Source organism: Callospermophilus lateralis, chromosome 6, assembly GCF_048772815.1.
Source record: "Callospermophilus lateralis isolate mCalLat2 chromosome 6, mCalLat2.hap1, whole genome shotgun sequence".
Taxonomy (NCBI): Eukaryota; Metazoa; Chordata; class Mammalia; order Rodentia; family Sciuridae; genus Callospermophilus; species Callospermophilus lateralis.
In genome coordinates this window covers 55584344-55607106 of record NC_135310.1, presented here as the reverse complement: position 1 = coordinate 55607106, position 22763 = coordinate 55584344, and the positions used below count along the sequence as shown (strand labels likewise).

The following is a 22763-nucleotide window of genomic DNA, read 5'->3' as shown; positions in this document are numbered from 1 at the left end:
AACATTCAGCCTTTGGGTTTTTGGGATTGGCTTATTTTGCTTAGCGCGATATTCTCCAATTCCATCCATTTACTGGCAAATGCCATAATTTTATTCTTTTTTAAAGCTGAGTAATATTCCATTGAATATATAGACCACATTTTTTTTTATCCATTTATCTATTGAAGGGCACTTAGGTTGTTTCCATTGTTTAGCTATTGTGAACTGAGCTGCTATAAACATTGACGTGGCTGCATCACTATAATTCTCAGAATCCAGGTGACTATTTTAGATTGTGTGTAAGGTATAAAGTTTGGAATATAAATGTTACTTTTATTTTCAAGGATCTGTTCTATGGAATTACTATCCTTCTGAAAAGATATTCTCTTGAGTTGTCTATGTCAATGATGGATTTTCTGAAATACATGTTTTTGCTTTTTAGATGCCGATAGACAAGATTCCATTAATCTCTTCCTGGGAGTTTTCCATCCCACTGAAGGAAAACCTCATCTCTGGGAACTCCCAACAGATTTTTATTTGCATCACAAAAATACTATGAGACTTTTACCAACAAGAAGAAGGTATTTTTCTTTCTAGTCTCTTACGTGGACTTACGTTTGATGTTATTTTGAATATGAGATGTTTTCTATGAGAAATTTTTACATAGACAAAGGTAATCAGTCTAGCCACATTTTTATCATGACTTTGGTATTGTTGATGTCCTGATGGTCAGCTGGGGGAACTTGTAGATAGCAACTGGTGTTTTTTTTTTTTTAATATTTATTTTTTAGTTCTAGGTGGGCACAATATTTTTATTTTATTATTTTATTTTTATGTGGTGCTGAGGATCGAACCCAGTGCCTCACGCATGCTAGGTGAGTACTCTACCACCGAGCCCCAGCCCCAGCCCCAGCCCAGCCTTTGATGTTTTGCATGTTCCCTAAGATACCAATAAAGCTTTACAAGTTCATCATTGAGCCTAAGTGTTTGTTGCTCCACTAAAGCAAACCAGCAACCTCATTTTTTAATGTTTCCTATAAATGTAAAACCCTTAAGAACTCTAGGACTCAGTTGATTTTTCGAGTATGGCACCTAAGTAGCATTTAGTTTGTAATGCCAATGTTCTTTTTTTCTAGAAAAACACAACCAATTTTGGGTGACACTGGTAAAGACAGGAATCTAGAGCAGTGGTATACTACTGGCAAGTAATACTCCTCTTGTCCCTACTGCTCAATTTATCTCTCTAGAATCCTTTGCCAGTACAGGTTATTTGGTTGCAGTTAAATTAGTGTTAATATTATCAAAAGAAATGAATGAAACACTTTAATATAGTCCCTGTAGTGTGAACCTTAGGGTCGGGGGGAGCTGAGTTGGAATTTCTGTGGTTGTGTGACTGTGAACTAGTTCTTTGATTTTTTCTAATCTGTGTTGTCCTACTCATAGATATAAATGGCTGGACACACCTCACAGAGTCATTGTGAGGACCTAATGAGAACTCCATTTTTTCCCTCTTTTCTTTTAATAAATTAATTTTTATTAGAGCTTTATAGTTATACATAACTGAGGAGTCATTTGTAGATATTATCAGTCTTACCATATGAGCAAAATTTTTACATTTAGGAGGTTGGGGCTTGGTCCCTTCTGCTCAGAGGGCTATAAAAATATCCAATTGTTCCATAGTTATTTTTTTTCCTCACACAGCATCAGTTTAATATAGCCCTCATTCCTCTTAAATACTGTAGGGGTCATTGCCAAGCCTGTGTTAATTGTATATACAGACCACAAACAATTGATGAATTAGCAAATGCTGCTGTTGTATCTGGTACCAAATTCTGTGTTGCTTCAAAAATATTTAAAATATTAGGAAAGTCTCAGAGTTTATGTTTTTTACATTTGTTCCTATCAGTACATATTATTGGGATAACTAACTTAAAACTTGTGCTTACTTTTGCTTTAAATGAGGCACTGCTAGTTTTTCTATTAAACTTATTATTTATAAATTATTTTGTTAATTTTTTCTGACAAAATTTTCAAATTAATCATGTTTATTTGGTGATAAATGAGTGTAAATATCTGTTTGTAGTTTTGCTGATGATTATTAATCATAGGTAAATTTGATTAATTTTATGAAATGTTACATTACCAGTATTGAAGCTACTAAATACAACATGGGAACAACTAAAATTCAGTTTTCTACTGCAGAATCAACTGTATATTACAAGTATAAATTAAAACACTTCCTTGCCTTGAGTTACATAACTAAGGCAATTTTGGAGCTTATGTGCAGGAATAAAGGGAAGCTGATGTTACATCCCCATTTTCTAAAAAAGGAAACTTTGCTGAGCTTATTTAGCTAGTTCAATGATTTAGCAGAATCAACTACCAGCCTGCCACTGAAAATAAAAGTAGATAATATGGCTTACTTAGTTGACTTAGTCTCCTGCTTTTTTTTTTTTTTCTCTAGAATGTCAAAGATTATTTTATGGGATTATCAGTCAACTCTGCTCGTGAACAGTTCTTGTAAATACTCTATGATGAGTTTCAGCGTTTTATTTTGGACTTTCTAGTATCACCCATCTGTATAGCATATTGACAACTTAACCAGTATAATTCTCAAAAGAAATGGACAGGTCAACCCGAGGCAGTAACAGGAAAAGAGCACAAAGCTCAGGCTCAGGTAGAGCCAAGTTGGAATTTCTTCAAGTGTGTTACTTCAGAGCTGTTATTTCCCCTCTCAAAACCTTACTTTCTCATCTGTAAAATGGAGATACCATTCTACATACTGTACAAGGTCATTCTGAGGCTTAAATGAGAAAATATGTGAAAAGTGCTTAATACTGGGGCTGACCCAGAATAATAAACACAGTCCTGAAGCAGCCAGGCTGGAACACCTACCTCCAATTAATGCCTGGGTGATATTAGGTAAAGTCACTTAACTGGCCTAACTCTGTTTCTCTGAGAATTAGATGAGATCATGTAAATGCACAGTATGTCCAGGAGATGTTAGTCTTGTTGTTATTCTTTAAGAATATTCATTCCTTAGTTTTTAACACTTACTAAAAATCATATACAATTCCCATAAAATTGGTAACTTGGGCAGTATTTTATCACTTTTATAATGTAATATAAATAAGTACTTTATTATATATTCACCTGATATCTCAAACTTGATGGACATCCTGTATTTCATTACCACTGGTTATTCTGAAATAATATTTTATTGAATAATAAGGGAAATGGGAATAATCTGCCCATCACTCATCTAAACCAGGTAACTGCTTCTTTTAGCACAAATATATATTAATGCATTCATGAATTCATACATTTTCAAAGTAACTTTTCCAGATTAAATACACCCTGTTTCTTTATCTGTTCCTCATATGCTATAATTCAAGTCCTTTCATCATTTGGAATACTCTGTTCTATATGCCTTTCAGTCAGTGTCATTGTTCTTTTTAAACTGTGGTATCCAGATGTATTGATCTGCTCAGACCCAATTATTAAAACTTTGTTCTGAATTTGGCTATTATGTCAACATCAGCTAAGATGCCATTTAAGTGTTTATAATGCCAACAAGCTCTTTTTAGATACTAAGCATTAGTATTTCATTGACTGGGAGATTTCTGGCCTTGTTCACTGTCTGCTACTCACTGTCTGCTGTGCAAGTTCTCCTCCTGTCTCCCTAGGGAGAGGTCATCTGTCCTGTGCTCAACAAGTCTGGGTCCTTCAGCAGGGACATTTTTTGGATGATTCACTTACACAGTTTTTCTTCACTTTGTGCTAAGATCAGCTTCCCTATAATCTTACCTACTAATCCTAGTTCAGTTCGTGGAAACCTTCAGAAGATGATTGCCTCACCCACTTGCTAGTCTTTTAAATTTTTGAAGATGAGTTCATACATTCGCAAAGGAACTTCTTCAGATTAAAGAGCATGTTTCCTTACCTGTTCCTCATATGCTGTGGTTTCAGGTCCCCCAGCATTTGGAACACTCTCCTCTATGTGTATTCCAGGAGGGTCAGTGTTCTTTTTAAACTGTGTTGCCCAGACCTGGATCCAACAACAGAGTTGGGTCAGATTTGTGCCAGCTTCTGTGGGACTGTTAACTAATTGTAGCATTGTCATCACAATGTTTTCTGAGCCCTCTGTTCACTTCAGCTCCCCCCACTGGCCCAGGGCTTTTTAACATGTCCTGTTGCCATGCTGTATTTACACCATTCTTGTCATGCTCCTGTATGCTTTGCCTGCTTCCAAAAAAGTATTTAAATGTATATCCTTTTTATTAACAAATACTTCTTTAGATTTAATTCATTGGTTATCTTGGTCCCAATATAAGTCCTGGATGAAAAATGTTGATTAAATCCAGGTGGCAGAACCCTGTGTTGTTCCACCAGATAACTTCCTCCACCTAACGTTTAGTGCTTTTGGGTTGGAATTGCTTTAATGGCTATAAGTCCACCTAACTACACAGTTGCTCTGCCCATACTTCTCTGTCTTATTCAAACATCACAATATTGATCGCTTTGCTCAAGATTCTATATGTTGTTTCAGAGAGTTCCTAAGTTAGCTGAGGGGGCTAAAGATAATCATTTAAAATTCTCCCCAACCTTCCTAAGCAATCCAATGGAATTTAACAATCCTAAGATTAGGGAATGAAAAAGAGGAAAAAATCTAACTTTTGGGGTATTGTATGCAAAGAAGGTAGTAGCACCCAATGCAGTCTCCCATTCTCTGATCCCTGGTCCCAAAGCAGGTTTCTGTCCTGGTGCAGGTGTTCTTCCTCTGAGTAAATGTGACTGGTAGTGGAGGCAAAAAAGATTGGTCATGGTCTTAAGTGTCTCATCCTCCATCCTCTCAGCTCATCCTCCCCAAGGCAAGTGTTTCTCTTGGACTTCTTTGCTTCTGAGACTCACTTAGGGGACTTGGATTTGATTTAGATTACATAGGGAAGTAAAATTTGCAATATATTTTAAAAATTTATGGTTTGGTCTCAAGTCACTAATGTAAGATTATCTCTTAATTCTTTTTATCCACATAGTGCATTCTGAGCTAAAACCCATTCTTCAGAATTTACTTCTTTTTCCTAAGCAAGATAATTGTAAGCATCATTCTTTAGGGAATTCTTCATGTACTATCTGATACTGTCTGTTTTCCTCCTCTGTCCAAGTTAGGTCCTCACAGAATAGAAGTTATTTACATGTATTCTCCCCCCTCCTCACACACACACATGTACACACATTCATACACTCAACCTTATTGAACAAAACTCACACTTTTTCTTTTTTTTAATGACCCATTCCTTTTTTTTTGTTTGTTTGTTTAATTCTTTTTGTAGTTATAGATGGAGAGCATGCCTTTATTTTATTTACTTATTTTTATGTGGTGCTGAGGATTGAACCCAGAGCCCCACACGTGCTAGGCAAGCACTCTGCCACTGAGCTACACAGCCCCAGCCCTCACATCTTTTTCTTTGCCCTGATATGATAGTCTGATTTTTCTAATCAGAAAGCAAAATGAGGGGGCTGAGGCTGTGGCTCAGTGGTAGAGAGCTTGCCTAGCACGTGTGAGGCCCTGGGTTCCATCCTTAGTGCCACATAAAAATAAATAAATAAATAAAGATATTGTGTTCAACTACAACTAAAAAGTAAATATTAAAAAAAAAAACTTAAAAAATGAGATGATCCTGCGATGGCATATTTTAGTGAGCATATGTGAATTTATAGAATTCACTTGTTATCTTTTGAGGTCACTCACAACATATCTTTAATACTTGGTTCTTTTGGTTTGGAATTGACATCACCCTCAATGATGTATAGTTTTTGGAATCTATCGCTCTCTCTCACTTTTGAGTCATCAAGACCACATTTGCCCATTTCCAGTGTAGTTTCATCCATCAGTGTTCCTTAAAGATTTTTGATCTCAGAGGCACCAGAACCCTTAAATGCTTTTAGAGTTATCCTTCTGCTTCCTTTTGTCTCTAGGGCTCTACACAGTTCCCTCTTTATATTGTATATTTTTCTCTCAAGTCTGGAATAAAACAATTCTATTTTTTTCTATCATTATTTGCAGCATGGCACTTCCAACATGTAGAGCAGTGTCTGACACATAGTAGGTGCTTAATAAATGTTGAATAACTGAATGAATTCTCTGCCAGTGGCAGTGCTATCCTTTATCCGTTCTTTTCATGCTCTGAAACCTTGCTATTGGAAAAGCAGTCTGAGGGCCAGTCCTTTGGCATCACCCGGGATCCTATCATAAATGCAGAGTCTTGGGCCCTACCTGCTGAGTAAGAATCGGCCTTTTAACAAGATCTCCAAGTGGTTTATTTGCACAATGGATTTTGACAAGCACTGCTCTAAAGCAAAACTTCAGTCTAAAACAGAACTTTGGAAGCCTTTCCCGCTGTCAAGCACTGTTCCCATAAATCTCACATTTCATTAGGCTTCACTTTCCTCTTTTCATCATCCTCAGAATGGATTCTGTTTGTCGTCTCTAGGAGAATTTCCTGTGTTGCTAGTTTCATTTGGATACACCTCAATTTCTTCATTTTATTAGGATTATCCAAGTTTGTAATTTCAATATTTTATGTTTTTAAAGTATTTTTTTTTTAGTTGTAGATGTACACAATCCCTAGGCAAGCGCTCTACCACTGAAATACAATCCCAGCCCCTTCAGCGTTTTATTTTGAGGAAACCTTCCATTTGTATGAAATTCTCTCTTTAGCATTATTGGTCATAGGCCTCCCCACCCCCTTTGGAAATCTGGTGTGTGTGTGTGTGTGTGTGTGTGTGTGTATGTGGTATGTGTGTTCTGATATATTATTTCAGATTTTTTCCCTTTTGAGTTCTCATGAACTTGGACATATTACTTTCCTTTAAATATCTATTTCATCAGAATTTGATTTGAAATTAAATTCAGAGTTCTGAGAGAAGGAAGTTCAGGATTCTTTTAAATTTCTCTTAAGCAGGTGAATCTTCTATCATAAATCCAGACAGTTGAAATTTCTTATCCTTAACTCTGACGGGCTTCTGTAATCAAATAGTGAACATTTACAGCTGAAAACTAACAGGGCCTACACTATTTTCTAAGGGAACTTGTTCATTAGGACTAATTTGCTCCTTAGTGATTTTGCTGAACTGTTTCAATTCACACACACACACACACACACACACACACACACACAGATGTATTTATATGTAGCAGAGTAGGAAACATGATCTTTCAGACAGCTATGTGCAAGGGAGCCCTGGTCATAGGACTTGGGTCAAGGTCCCACTGCTAACCTGGTAGCACTGTCCTGGCAGTCCCTCCTAGAGTTGGCTTAGTATATCCAAATCTTTTTTTTTTTTTTTGCGGGGGGGGGGGGGTGGTGCTAAAAGTAAGTAACATCAGAGCATCTTTAATCTCAGGTATATCATGACACTTTTATAAATCTGTGACAGAGTTGAAACATGAAAAGAGTTGGGAATGGAATTAATGTGTTGAAGACCTATTGTGTTTTGCAAACGTGTTTTCAAAGAGAAAAAATATTAACTTTCAAGTAGGAGGCAACATCATTAACCACACAACTCCTTGTATCTGATAAATTGTAGAAAACCCAATATTTTACATTTGATTCATCTTATTCTTTTTTCTTTTTTTTTTTAAATTTTATAGTTACACTCATTGGTGGACACCAGAGGTAATAAAGCATTTACCATTGCCTTATGATGAAGGTACGTGACTTGTTCTCTTCAGTTTTTACACCAGCACATTTTTGGAGTTCTAGAATAAACTAAATGAACTAGAAGTGTCCCTGATGCAGTTTACCACAGCAACCTCTTTGTACACAGTTGGTTTTATAAAAATATCTACTTAGATGCAATCTAAAGACTTTTCAAGTAACAGGCAATATCTCTCCTAGTTATCTGTGCTGCGAACTTAAAGAAGTTGATAGTGAAGAAATTTCACAGATATGAAGAAGAGATTGATATCCACAATGAGTTCTTTCGGCCGTATGAATTGAGTAGTTTTGACGATACCTTTTGCCTGGCTATGACAAGTTCAGCACGGTATGTTGTGAGTACTCTGATGCTCAAAGTATATCAGAGCTCTAGCTTTCCTAGTTCATATAGATATATGTTACTTTACCAGAAATGTGCTCTGCAAGCCTTCCCAGCAGTAGGTGTTCAGTCTGTTTGAATAACTCCCTTGAGGGGGAATCTGCTACTTCAAGAGGCAGGCCTTTCTCTTGTTACACAACTAGAGTTAATTTTCTCTTTTGATAAGTTGAAATCTGCCTACCATTAGTCCTAGTTTGCCATTCAGAATCAACAATTTTTTTTCATTGAATATAGAAATTCAGAGCTAAAAAAGCATTTTCTTTGGTATTAGAAGGGCTGGAAGTTGCATCTTAGATCAGCCACTGCCTAACTGTATGACTTTGAGAATGTTCTCCTTATTTTCCTCATCTCCCCAACCCCCACACATGATAACACCCCAAGTATTTAATATAATTTCTGGCACAGGTTAATAAATTGGAGCTATTATATTACTATTTTTATTAGACTCAGGACAAAACTAGTTCCTTTTCTGTAAGATAGCCCTCGAGTTGTTTGAAGAAGCAACACTTTTCTTCTCAGGGTAAAATATCCTTCATTATTTCCTCAATAACTCATGTGATGTAGTTTTCAGATTCTTTCCATCTGGGCTGTTACCTTTGGACACCCTTTATTTCCCTGTGTCTCTTTTAGAACTTGATGGGAAATTTTAGGGAAAATTATAGGACCAGAATAAGAAAATTGGGCAAAAGAAATCACTTCTTGACTGTATTTTATACAGAAGTTTTAATTTTTGCATTTTATGTTTTCTTCAGAAATGACATATGTATATTTAAGGCTTATGTGGTAGATGTAGGAATATCTTTATTTCCTAGAAATTCACATTTTTCTTTAGGTAAATGGTGAGGAAAGTTTGAAATTTTTATTTGTTTGATTTTTCAATTAAACTTGTTAAAGTTTAATTTTGTTTTGTTTTTTATCCTTAATTTTTTTTTAGCTGTTGATGGACCTTTATTTTATTTATTTTTATGTGGTGCTGAGAATTGAATCCAGTGCCTCATGCACTGTGAGGTAACAGTAAGCTAGGCAAGTGCTCTGCCACTGTGCTACAACCCTAGCCCAAAGTTTAGCTGTTTTAATGTAAAGTCTTCGTCATTTCTAAAAGTTTTCAGCTCAACAAAGGACAAATGACATTGTACATGTGTTTATAAATATGTTGTTGACTTTTTGTCATAGTAAGATTCTGTAGTCACTGCAAACACTGAATTAATGAATTCTGAACCATTGCTTCTATAGGAAATACAGGATGAAGTTCCTGTGAGCATCTGATCACAGTATTTTTATCAACTGATGAATATATAACCTTGTTTTGTATGTGTTTCTGTTTAGGACACCTTTACTTAACATATATTGTTGATTCATTTACATGGTTCTCACCAACAGCACTGTAACTCATGCCTGAATGAAGCTCATTTATCTCACATATTTTTTCCAGAAGGTACATCATGGCTTTCTTGTGCTCAGAAACACTTGTGCTTAGCACTGATTGGGAACTATTTTTAAACAGCAAGGTCACCAACAGAAAGCATACAAAAAAAAAAAAGTGAAAAAAGTAGCACCAAATAGTTGGTCAAGAGACACTCATTTACAGTAGGAAAACAAAAATAAAGAGTCCACCTTCTTCAGCTCTGGCTGGGAACGTAAGTGTTAATGATGTAAATTTTTCCCAGCTCTTGGCATACACATGAGGGTGACTGCAAGAACACTGTAGATGTTGATTTGGTATTACAAATAAATTTCAGTGAGTAAGCAACTTCACAAACATGGAATCTACAAATTGTGAGGATCAAAAAGAAAGAAAAAATTAAACTAATTGCATTGTTCATTGTCTATTTTTAACAGTTTGAAAATGTTTTCAGGCTATTAATTTTAAGCCAGATCACTTTCTTTTCCTTCCAAAAATGTGACATTCAGGCACACACTGGGAACAGTGTCCTTGCCAGAAGCCACGAGTCTTAGCATAACCTGTAGTAATGTTGCCTTGTTGGTATGTTGGGGAAATTGGTCTAGCTTCTATGGTAAGTAAGGTAGCCCTTGCATAATGAGAAAGAAGCTTCAGCGGATCTCAGCCAGTGGTAAATTAAAACGGTTTCTATATAAAGTGTTCCAACAGTGTTTTAATGAATTAACCTCAGCCTAATGAGGTGGATGTTGATATTTCAAATCATACCACTGTGTTTTGATCATTATATCTACCTCCTTTGGTGCTATAGTTTAAAACATTGTCCATAAAGCTAAATAACTTAGTGTTTTGCTATTGGCTTTTGAGTCTAATTTTGCCTGAGAACTAATTGTGATATATAATCAGCTGGTATCATCTTAGACAAAGATTAGGTACCAACATAGTTCTAGGAAACAAAACCTTACATTCAAAACTGTTGGGCCTCACAATCACAGAGATTTCACAGTGAAGACTGGTAATATTGAAGTTCCCTAGTTCCTTCAGTTCATGGGATTTTTAAGGCCCAGATTACCTGAATATCTCCTGAACATTTGGCTCAAAATATATATAGCTCTGAAGTTAACATTAATGAAGGAATAATATAAGTGGGAATTGAAATGGAAGCTAATAACATCTGGATGGACAGTGATTCATATGGTATTTTGCCTTTCTTCATCTTTTTCTAGTGACTTTATGCCTAAGACTGTTGGCATTGATCCAAGTCCATTTACTGTGCGGAAACCAGATGAAACTGGAAAATCGGTATTGGGGTAAGATTTGCATATAGAATGAAATTTTAAAGATTCATGTAAAATAATAGGACTATGCAATAGTATTTCCAGCAAAAACTAATAACTTCAAGTAACATAGTTCGAGGCACAGTCCATTTATTGCATCTATGTAGGTAGTTCTTTAATAGCACTGGGATCATTGAACCAATCAATATTGAAAGAAAAATTTATAGGAATATTAGCAACATGGTGCATTTTATTATTTAAAATAGGGAATATAACAGATGGCATAAAAACAAGTAATAGATAATGTGTTTTATGTCCTATAAAACATTCATTCTCAAACATAAAATATGTAAGTAAAAAATTATACTCATGTTTATTTTTGTTGGCATCCTGAGGAACATAAAAACAAATATACTTGATAGAGAACATAATAGATTTTCTGGGTATCACTATAACATTGTTTGGGGGAGACTTATTCTATTATGTCTGATAATATGAAGAAGACATACCACATTTGCATCTTCATGCTTGAAGACTGAAGTCAAATGTGTTGTGTTCTGGCATAAGAATCTCATTATCCTCTATTGACCTCCCTAGTTCCAGTGATAAGATTTCTTCTAGACTCTGACCAGAAGTCTTGGCCTAACTGTAGATACAGAATCCTAATTGTATTTGGGAATGTGTATAGGATCTTAATTTGATTCTAGCTTCATGGGATATATACTAATTTTTTCCAGATATACCACTTTTGTGGCTTAAATATGTAACCTTTGAATAGCTTCAAGTTGAGCCCTAACCAGATGCTAGGAGGAATTTGAAAGAAGGAAAGCTTTCAGGAGTTTAGAGTTCCACATGTTCCCAGGACAAATAAATAAATGACCAGCTGTATTACTGGATAGCACAGATATTCATCAAATTTTAAGTACAACAAGTCAGAAACTAATGTATTTTCTACAATATCTAACTCATGGTCAAAAAATACTGCTTTTTCCTTTCTAGGACATTTTAGAGTATTATGGTATTTTTAGTCCCTTATAAAGAATTTTTTTAAAGTAAGAGTGAAACAATAAATATTTTTTTCTAAACTAGAAGTATTACTAGGAAACACTGATTAAAAAAAAACACACAGTATTCTTAGTATTCTCAAATTTGCCACTTAAAGTAAAAGTAAATACTTTTATGAGTGTGAATTTTTTATTATTTTTTCCTTCATCTGTTCTCTGCTATTGGAATATTCAGCAAATATATTTGATTATGAATAACTCAACACAATTTAAATAATAACTCAATAAAGAATAACTCAATAAAATTTAAAAATTAATTTATGTTTATTAGTTCTTATTATTTTGGTACTATGAATTTGACTCTTGACCTTTTCTTGAAGCTTTTATGTGTTATAATTTTCCCAATACCTCAAATATATAATCTTCCATTATTATACCATAAATTTTGAAAATATTGATTTTACTTACCAAAGGAAGTCACAGTAGCCACATGGTGAGAAAACTTTTTTGTGCTCTACAAGTACATTTTGGTTCATCTTTTGAATTTATAATATGAGTACATGTACCTGGAGAAATACTTTTCTCTTTAGTAAAACTTGAATCCAGAAACTAGTTTCTCATAGTCATTTTCTCATGCCTCACAAGCACTTAGACTTTGGGACAGAGTAAATTTATACTGTGCTGAAGTTCAATTTAAAGATGGTTCACAGGCATGTTCATCTTTGTAAAGAAACAAAAGCAATAGAGAGGAAGCCGTCTTACAGCGGAAAACAGCAGCCAGCGCCCCACCACCCCCCAGTGAGGAGGCTGTGTCCAGCAGCTCTGAGGATGACTCTGGGACAGACCGTGAAGAAGAGGGCTCTGTGTCTCAGCGTTCCACTCCTGTGAAGATGACGGACACTGGAGACAGTGCCAAAGTGACTGAGGTGCGGGGGAGGGAAGCTGTCATGGTCCTGCCTGAGGCTCTAGAGGATGATCTTTAAAATTCTGCTTTCAGTTAAAAGGCTGAGAGCAAGAAAAATGTCACATTTTCTCACTCACATAATTTAATGTGTGGTGCTTTAGGTACTACATAGGCACAATTAGCATCAACCTTGGAAATCATTTCATTTTGAAATAAAAATAGGTAGTTTTGCTTCCCTATGTAATAGTGAATTTTTTACCACTTCAGAATTTTTCAAGAATCCTTTCCCTCTTTGATCAGCCCATCCACTTGAGGTCCATTTATTCCCTGTCTTAGCATGTTGCTGGGAAGCAGGGCTTGGACCTAACACTCTCAATCTCTGAATAGCCCCTGGCGGAAAGTCATCCTATTCAATTCAGTATTACCAGTACTTTAAAGGAAAACAAATGGAAGCAAACAACAAAAGAGCCAGGTCTAGCTGGGGAAATATGCTTTGTAGAGATAGCTAAGCCATTTATAAGGCAAATAAAATATGATGATGTAAAGACTGAGTCCATTATTCAAGGAATTGGCAAATTACCACCAATAGGCCCAATCCAGCCCACTGCCTGTTTTTGTAAATAAAGTTTTATTGAAACCCAGTCATGTCTACTTGTTTACATATTATAAATGACTGCTGTTATACTGTACTAGCAGAGCTGAGTATTTGCAATGGAGACGGTATAACCCCAAAAGCCTAAAATATTTACTAATTTGGTCTTTTACAGAAAATGTTTGCCAACTCCAGCATTATACCAAAGTAATCCATAATTATTTAACAGCTTTTGTGTGTGGGGGAGGTGGGTGATACTGGGGATTGAATTCAGGGGCATTCAACCACTGAGCTACATCCCCAGCCCTATTTTGTATTTTATTTAGAGACAGAGTCTCACTGAGCTGCTAAGCGCCTCCCCTTTGCTGAGGCCAGCTTTGAACTCAGGGACCACTGGAATTATAAGTGTGCACCCAGTTTAACAGCTTTTTTTTTTAAAGCCAAAAATAAACTAGTAGGAAATGGAAATCAAGTTTTTTAAAAAAGAATTAATGAGAAGGTTAGTTAATTGAATTGAAGAAACACTGTGATTGCTTTTGTGGGAAATTCCCATGCCCATTTTCTTCATCTTTGGCAATTATTAATATGCTAGATGTCTAAATATTCTAACTGGTTCCTTTTTTAAAAAACCCCAGAATGTGGTCCAGCCTATGAAAGAGGTATATGGAATTAACCTCTCAGATGGCCTCTCAGAAGAAGATTTCTCCATTTATTCAAGGTAAGGTACTTTCATATATAGATTAAGGAAAAAATGAATATTTATTATTTTGATAACATATCTACTATAACTTTTTGAAAACAAAAGTAGTGATGCAGAAGGAAGTGAATTTTACTTGGAACACAGTAGTAGTATTTAAGATACATTGATTAGTATTTGGAGTTAAAGGGCCTACCTAACACCTGAGATGCTGCCCCTTGGTGATAGAAGTTTATTATGCATGTGAGAACTGTCACTATTCATATACAGCTGCAATTTGAAATACAAATACATCCCAGCCTTCTAACCCCTTAAGATCAAGGTACCTTCTTGTAAACTGACTCTGAGATACTGCATTTGCTTTTGCTTTGGAGTGTTGGTGGGAGAAATGGCTGAGGGTTGAAAAGTAGTGATAGAAGGGTACCAATTTGGGATATGTTGATTTCAGTGTCGTAGGACTCACTGAAAAGAGGGCTCTACCAAAAGGCATTTCCTGAAATAATATGCCTAATTTTGTGGGAAATGTGTGTTCTTCTGGTGGAAAGATTCCTGTTATCAGATTCTCAAAAGAATATTTCACCCAGAAATCCTCAAGAACCTGATAAGACCATTGTAAACACCCCTCCAGCTTAAATACAAGTTTTCTGAAGACTTGATTATTGTATTTAAATACAGTCCCATTTAATTCCTCTAAGCTTGGCTTATGTAAATTCTATAATACAAATAATCACTTCCTTTTTAAAGGCTCATATTTCATTTGTGGAATCCATTGAACTGGATAATGTCAGTTTTTCTATTTCAAACTAATAAAATCTGTTCTATAATAAATAAAATATAAAAGGCATAATATCAAACATCCCTTGACTATAAAAACATCTCCTATAATTTTGTACTCCTGTGAATATGAATCGCTATTTGACCAAAAACCAATTTAGTCATTCAGAACTCAGCCATATCCTCTCACTCCTGGACACATAAACATGCAGTTGCCTATTCATTAGAATTCTAGCTGAACTCTTGGGTAGTTGAAGTGGGCCTTTATAAAGCAATGTGATATGGAAAGATGAATGATCTGGGGCAAATTATTTAATAACCTGACTTTGCTTGTGGCAGAAACCATGAGGATACATGTCAAGGATTGAAATGTTGGCTCAGGTTAAACACAAAGAAAGTGTCCCTTGCTTCAGGCTCCAGTAACCTGGAGGCTTACTGGCTCAGACTGCTTCAGAGGCCCACCTTATTTCTTCCTTCTTAAGGAGTGAGTTATAGCCATGCTCAGCTAAAATATCCCTGGAAAACAGTCTACCAAGGATGCAAAGAAAGCCTATTAGGAAGGAATTACTACAGGGAAAGGAGGACTCCATTTCTGATTAAGAGACTGTGTTTGGTATTCCAACGAATGACACCTCCTCTTTTCATTTGTGTCAAATTTACATTGTTCTATTTTTTCTTTATAAACAATTCAGAAATAGATTGAAAAGAGATTATCATTCCACTTTAAAAGCTGAGTGCAGAAAGATAGAACCACTCAGTGACTTGTCCAAGAGATATATCCTATACCCTCTTGGATGTCAGACTTTAGACTATACTCTGCTCTTCATTTCCTTGATCTCATCTGCCTCTGCTTCCACAGGGAAGGGGAGCAACAGGGGCCTGTCTGTTCCTTCCCTCTTTGTGAGTAGAGGATACACTGCCCCAACTGGGCATCTCCCTCTTCCACATGCCTACATGGGGCATCTCTCTTCTCTGTCGGCTTTCTGTAACAAAATACCTGAGATAATCAACTTGTAAAAAGGAAAGGTTTATTTTGACTCCCAGTTTTAGAGGTTTCAGTCCACAGTCAGTTGGTTCCATTACTTTTAGGTCCATGCTGAGGCAGTACCTCATGGTCAGAAGTGTACAGCAGAGTAAAGCTGTGGGTCTCATGGTTGGGATGCAAAAAGAGAGAGAGAGAGAGACTGGGGCCTCATAATCCCCTTTGAAGGCACACCCATAATGACCAAAGACCTCCTACTAGGTCTCACCTATTCTAGTTTTCACTTCCGATAGTTTCCACCACTTCCCAGAACACCATTCTGGGGAACACACTTTAAACACATGGGCCTTTGGTTGGGAGCATTCCAAATCCAAACTATAGCAACTTCTGAAGGGTAACTGTGTCAGGGATGGCCAAGGGATGTTCAGGGACTGCTTAGCAACCACTCTTGTCCCAGCTGAGTGCTAGATATGTCTTAGTGCCTCCTCTGATCCAGAGGGCAGGGAGAGAGCCCATCTAGTTTTGCCCTAAACCTGCAGGTAACCCTCCCACCTCAGTGCTGCACCCAGTAGACTGATACCCACCGAAGTCTGGTGTACATCCCTGACTGGCATGCAGATCATAGCACCTGCCGGGCATCATAGGATGCTGTGTGAAAGAAGTGGTGCAGCAGGACTTGGTTTCCACAGCCTGTCTTCCAGTTTCCTGTTCTCCTGCCTGTTTTTTCTATATTGGGCCTCTACCACCTCCAGATTCCTGAGGATTTCTGCTATGTGCTTTTGTTCTAATTACCAATCCCTATTCTCTCTCTCTCCCTTTTCCCTCATCTTTTCCTGTATCTTTAGTTTAGTTTCTGGACCAGACCTGGAAGCTTTCTTCGAAGCCTCATACATCTGCACAGTTTTTTGTTGTTGTTGTTGTTGTTGTTTTTTTAATTCTGACAGTGATGGTACACTTAATTTGGGAAGTTTAAAGATCAAAGACAAATAGCTGATATTAAAAGACATTTTTCCCTGGTTTAGTTTTTTCTTTTTCTTTTTTTTTTTTCTTTTTTTTTGCTGCTGTGACCAAAAGTCAAAAGACCTGACAAGAACAATTAGAGGAGGAAAAGCTTATTTGGGAGTTCACCATTTCAGAGGTCTCAGTTCATAGATGGGTGATTCCATTGCTTTGGGCTCAAGGTGAGGCAGAATATCATAGTGGAAAGTATGGCAGAGGAAAGCAGCTGAGGATATGGATCCAGGAAGCAGAGAGAGAGAGAGAAAGAGAGAAAGACTGACTCTCCTCAACACAGACAAAATATAGACCTCGAAGCACACCCCCAGGGACTCACCTCTCCCAGCCACATTCTACTGGCCTACATTTACCACCCAGTTAATCAATGGATTAATGTACTGATAAGGTTAAGACTCTCAAAACCCAATCATTTCACCTCAGTACTTATATTGTTTTACACTTGAGCTTTGTCTAAGCCATTACATTCCCAAAAAATAGATCAAATTTCTCAGTTGCTGAAAGTTGGATAAAATAAATTTTATGAAAGTTTTTCAGTAGCATTATAATGATTTCATAATTGGTAGTTTCTGTAGCACTTGACCTTTAAAAAAGCTCATGAAAAATAAATGATAAAATTATCCATCATCATCAAAGGAAGATATTTTAAATAGTAGAAAAACAGAAGGAAATCTTCTTTTTAATCCTGCCTTATAATCTCCTGTGGGCACATTGAAACAAAACCATGTCCCTCAGGGGAAGATAGATGCATGTGGTCCAGTCAGAGCTTAGACAAATAAGGGCATTTTCCTTTGGCTCTTATCTTAACATCCGGATTGGTGCTGTTCGTGTCTTCTCTGAGGAGGGATGATGTGGCAGTGGTGCTCATCAACTGACCCCCACCATGATTGATGAAAGTGCTCCTCTTAGAAGTGACTGGAGTGTACTTGGGAGTAGGGTAAAAGAATGGGGACTGGGGAGGATCTCATGGTCCTAAGGAATCAAGCCCATGTCCTGGATTATCAGCAGCATCCCTGCTTCAGGAGCTGATTTCTAGCCTAATCCTGCCCTTTCCATGTCATTTGTTTCCCAACCATCCTTCTTGCATTCTGTGCATAAGATAGTGTCTCTTTTGATGTATGAGACCCTGTAAGAAACATTATCTACTTGGCTTCAGGAACTTTCTGTTCAAGTTCTCCATGACATTTAAGTTAATAGAAATGCAATGAAGTACACATGTGATTTCATCTTATGTGCATGGTTATGATTATGTGTTAAGCAGAATCACATCTCCTTCTAACAAATTCACTGTAAAATCAGGCAAAGTCTTGCCTTCCATAGGGTACTCTTTATGTGCTTTTCTGAAATAAGCGCACTACTGTCATTTGAAAGTGCACACCGTATGTGTAGTGAACTCCTGAATTAATTGCAAGTACTTCCTTCTTTAGCTTACTTTTATCCATGGTTAATTTGTAGGTTTGTTCAGCTGGGGCAGAGTCAACACAAACAAGACAAGAACAGCCAGCAGCTCTGTTCCAGGTGCTCAGATGGAGTTATAAAATTGTAAGTAATAGATTAGACCTTTTAAACATCTCTTTGTATTGATGCCATTCATAGTGCTTTTTTGATAACTATTTGAGAAAAGTATCCAGACTTGTCACCCAGTTAATATAATTAGTTGCACTAAAGCATCTTCTCCTGGTACCTTATTTGAGGAAAACTGATTGTCAGACAAGGTGGGAAAGAAATGGCAGCCTAGACTATACTGAAATATACCCTTTGTGGTGGGTTTGGAGCTGGTAGAGGATTTCCTCCATGAAGTCTGCCCTCCACAGGTACAGGTGAGATGAAGAAATAGCTCTGACCCAGGAGACAGACTCTTCAGGTTTGATACAAGATCCTTGAAGGCATGGATGGATTGCTCTTGTCTAGCTATATGTCTCCATTTATTCTAATAACTTGCTACAGTTAAATGGTTATTTAATAAATTCTTAAGTAAAAAGAACTATGGTCAAATCATACCATATCTGGTTTGTTACCTGAATAAGTCACTTAAGTACTCAGTTTGCTCTTCTGCAAAAGGGAACCATAATAGCACTACTTCAGAGGAGGGTAGTGAAACTTAAATAAAGAAGTGCTCTGAACAGTGTCTGAATAAATTCTCAGTTGTGCTCATCGTCATCTTTGTTCTTCATATTCATCATTGTTTTTTGTATATTGGCATCAAGCATAGTTAAGGGTTATGACCAGGAAAGTTTCCCTGACACCATATATGCAGTTGAGTTTCTTCTATAAAATGGGTCACTGTGTAGATTCAGTGAGGTAGTCTAGATGAAGCACCTAAATCAGTGTCTGCACTTAGTTTACAGTTAGTAAATGTCACTTCCCTTTTCTTAGATCTACTGTATCAGTTTGGTCAATGAATTGCTTATTTGGTACATGCTGACTGCCTGACTTCTCTGTGTCCTTTACACCTGAACATTTCTGATTGATGGTTCAGAGGATATGACAGCAATCCAGAGTAGACTTTTACCTTTGAGTAGTGACTGTGAGGATTTTGACAATGGGATGGATTTGGGAAGTATTTTGGAGGCAAAATAGACAGGATTTTGGATCCTCACGCATGGAAGGGAAGGGGTTTTTGTGATAGTTTGGTTGATTGATTGATTCGTTTATTCATATGTTCATTCAGCAGATAGATATTGAGGGTATTGTGCTGGGAGCATTCAAAGCTGACGTTTATGGAGGTGAGGAGCATTACAGCAAGACCTGATTTGCCTGTAAAGTGGCATCAGTGTGGAGGGGTTTAGGAGGCAGCTGGACCAACTGATGTGGAGCTCAGAAGAGAGTCTGGGCTGGGGATGTGAATGCTCAGAGTGATAATTAAAGCCACTGAATACAGATGAGACTGCCAAGAAGAGGCTAGAGTGAGATTTGTCTATAGCTAATCCTGGTAAGCTCTGGGTCTAAGCGCTTAGAGAAAGAGAGCAACCTGTGAAGGAGACAGAGATGGCTAATCAGAGAAGTGGAAGGAAAATAAGACAGTGTTTTATCACAGCCTCCTAAAGTGTTGTTTATTCCTATTTTTTTCCCTTCTTTTGGGGGCATGTAAACTCCTATTAATTTAGAGACCATTTTGTTATAGCTATTTAGCATATGGGGATATGGGCTCCCAAATGAGTTAAAATTGAGGTGGTTAAAGAAGGAAAGCATTTAAGTGTGTTAGTAAAATAAGAGATCTTGTTAACCAATTGTATGAAGTTGATTCTTCTGTTAAAATAGTACAATAGAACTTATTAAGAGATGATGATAAAGTAAAAATAAAATAAAAACATTTCCCCATTTTTTTCCAACATTGTTTTCACTTTTATCTGTAATTGGTCTTGTAGTTATTATTTTCATATCCTTTTTCTTAAAATATTTGGTATTTGCTTTACTGAGGCCCAGCACAGATGAAAACTATGGAGATCTAGAATTTTTTAACCTTTTCCACTTAATTAGTAAAGAATCCATCATGAGTGTTTTTGCTCAGCATCTTCAGCAGGATAACAAAGAGGTTGGTAGGCTCTGTATTATGTTGTCATGGCAACTGCTGAAGAGTGTTTTGGGTGTGTGTGTATGTGTGTGTGTGCGCACGCATGCATGCGTGCCCTTTAAATTGGAACTCTGTAACCAGGTTCTTAAAATGTCATCTATTCATTTTTAGATTTCTAAAGCTATGCCAAACAAACAAATTAGATTTATATGATATTCTTGAAGTTCTCTTATGTTTTAGGTTCTAGTATATTTTAAAACAGTTATAGAGCTTGGGATGTAGCTCAGTGTTAGAATGTATACGTGAGGCCCTAGGTTCAGTCCCCTCTGTGCTACAAAAAATAAAAAATAGAAGTAGTTCTAATTTTCTTTGAAGTTCATGTACATTTCTATCTACTCATCTTTAAATAGTTTCTCATCTTACCGGTTTTTTTTTTTAAATCATGAGGCATACCAGTTTTTCATTTCTAAATAGGGGTATTTACAATATTAAATGTTAAAAATATTAACAGTAAATAACTTCCAAAAAGCAGTTGGAGCAGGGACTCCTGAATTGTGCATACAGAGACCTGAACACTTTCATCCAAGGTCTTTCAGGATACTGCCTAGGGGTAGATGCTAACCTTGCAACTGGTCAATATCTACATTGGCAGTCCAAATACCCACAGCTATATTTTGTCTGAGTGTGACCTCTCCCTGATACATATGACTCCCTGAGTGTATGGGAGGTGATCAGGGAGCAATTATATCAGCCAACATTTACAGAATATTCAGTGTATGATGGGCACTTCTCTATGTATCTTAACCCATATTAACTCAATTCCCACACTAACCCTAGGAAGTAAATCTTATTATCATTTCCGCTTTACATACAGAGAAACTGAAGCACAGAGAAGTTTTATAAGTTACTCAAATTCAAACAGCTAGTAAGTAGAGGAACCAGGATTCAAATCCAGACAAGCTTGTTCCAGAGCCTGTGCTCTCCATCCCTAAGCTTCAGGGCCTAGTGTCACCATATGCTTTTATAATCATGGGATAGAAATGCTGGGTTGTTAGCATTGACAGCCCTTATTTTGGTCTTCTGACATGACCTGGACTTATAGACACCTCTCTGTGTCTCTATTCTGTTGATCTTGAATGTTTTTTAGTATTTAAAGAGATTATACCTTTATTCTTTCCCAAGTACCCTCCTGTTATCCCTCACAGAGGCATACTGAAGTTTCATGGGCAAATACACTTGCTAATTTTGTAACATGGTATAGAGATTATTGACCCACCACCAGAACAGTGGTATTAATTGTGCTAGGTTACTTATGTCTAGAGGGCATCCCACCTTTGGTGACCTCTGCTTTCCCCAGAATAGACCTTAAATTGAGCACTCAGTGAATATTTGTTGAAATATACTGGATCTCACCCCACCCCACCCATTACTAGAAGTCTCTATGAAGTCCCCTGAGCAACCTAGAGTACCTACCCCCCAGTACCCTACTAGTTTTCAACACCTTCTTTTCCCCTCATCTGAGAGGGAACTTTTTCAGTTCTTCCCCTATTCTGTTTCTTCTTTATCTGCCCTCTTCCCACTCTTGTTTCTTTTTTTACTTATGCCCTCTGAAAAAGTATAGTATTTCCTCTTTCTTCTCTTTCCCATAACACCTGTAACCAATGACCCAAGTGGAAGGACTTCCTGAGCCTGGCGGGTGGGGTGCTGTGGGGCTGGTTGGTGACTCCTTGTGTTCATTTAAGATCAACATGTTCTCATTTTACACTCCTAAAATGTTCTCATTTTACACTCTTTGGAAGGTTTTTAACCCAGCAACAAATGCCAATCAGTAGTAGGCTAAAAAAGATATGAACACAAACATTATTAATGCCTGTTATTCTGAGGCTTACCAATTCTAGGAATATGTTTCACTCATTTAAAAACTGCAATTCAAAATATGATACATTATTTGTGTGAATACTCCCATATGTAAATTATTCTGGGGCAGGACAAACAGAAATGTCCAGCAGGATATATGTATATGTATATGTTTTAGGACCAGAAAGTTGCATGGTCTCGGTACATGGTCAGGATTAACTTATCTTCTTATATTTTTCATGATATCATTTTCAATAGCTACCCATATATGGGTAACTCCTTGGGCCACACCCCTCCCTACAGATTTCATCTAGTTCTCTGTATGATCATTCTGTGCTGCAAGCTAAATAAGCATTTCTATCTTAATGGGTCACTTTTGTTGAGTCAAGTCTTTAAAGCTTTAACAGTTGGAAGGCAGAGATCGATGAATAATCAACTAATTCCCTAGTAGGTGGTAACAGTTCCTCTAAGGAGACAAGGATGCCACCTCTTCCCTCACTTCAGAAATGACTATGATAGTCTTTCATTCTGGATTTCACTTTTTTTTTCTCTCTCTCTTTAGTCCCCTTGGATTTTCCCATGTATTTTTGCATTTTATTTTATTTTTACCTTTTTCTTGCTTTCCCTTTTTCTCCTCACCCTCTTCTCTCTATCACCTTCAGGATATTTT

General features: G+C 36.9%; 1 protein-coding gene across 1 annotated transcript in view; it reads left to right on the top strand.

Annotated features, from left to right (window-relative positions):
* Fig4 (FIG4 phosphoinositide 5-phosphatase) overlaps nt 1–22763 on the top strand; it is a 105847-nt gene that overhangs the window by 58006 nt on the left and 25078 nt on the right. Inside the window, exons 16-22 of the mRNA XM_076859851.2 lie at nt 422–560; nt 7634–7692; nt 7881–8028; nt 10705–10788; nt 12490–12685; nt 13891–13973; nt 18178–18264. Coding sequence (XP_076715966.2) covers nt 422–560; nt 7634–7692; nt 7881–8028; nt 10705–10788; nt 12490–12685; nt 13891–13973; nt 18178–18264 — 796 coding nt within the window. The remainder of the gene's footprint in view (nt 1–421; nt 561–7633; nt 7693–7880; nt 8029–10704; nt 10789–12489; nt 12686–13890; nt 13974–18177; nt 18265–22763) is intronic.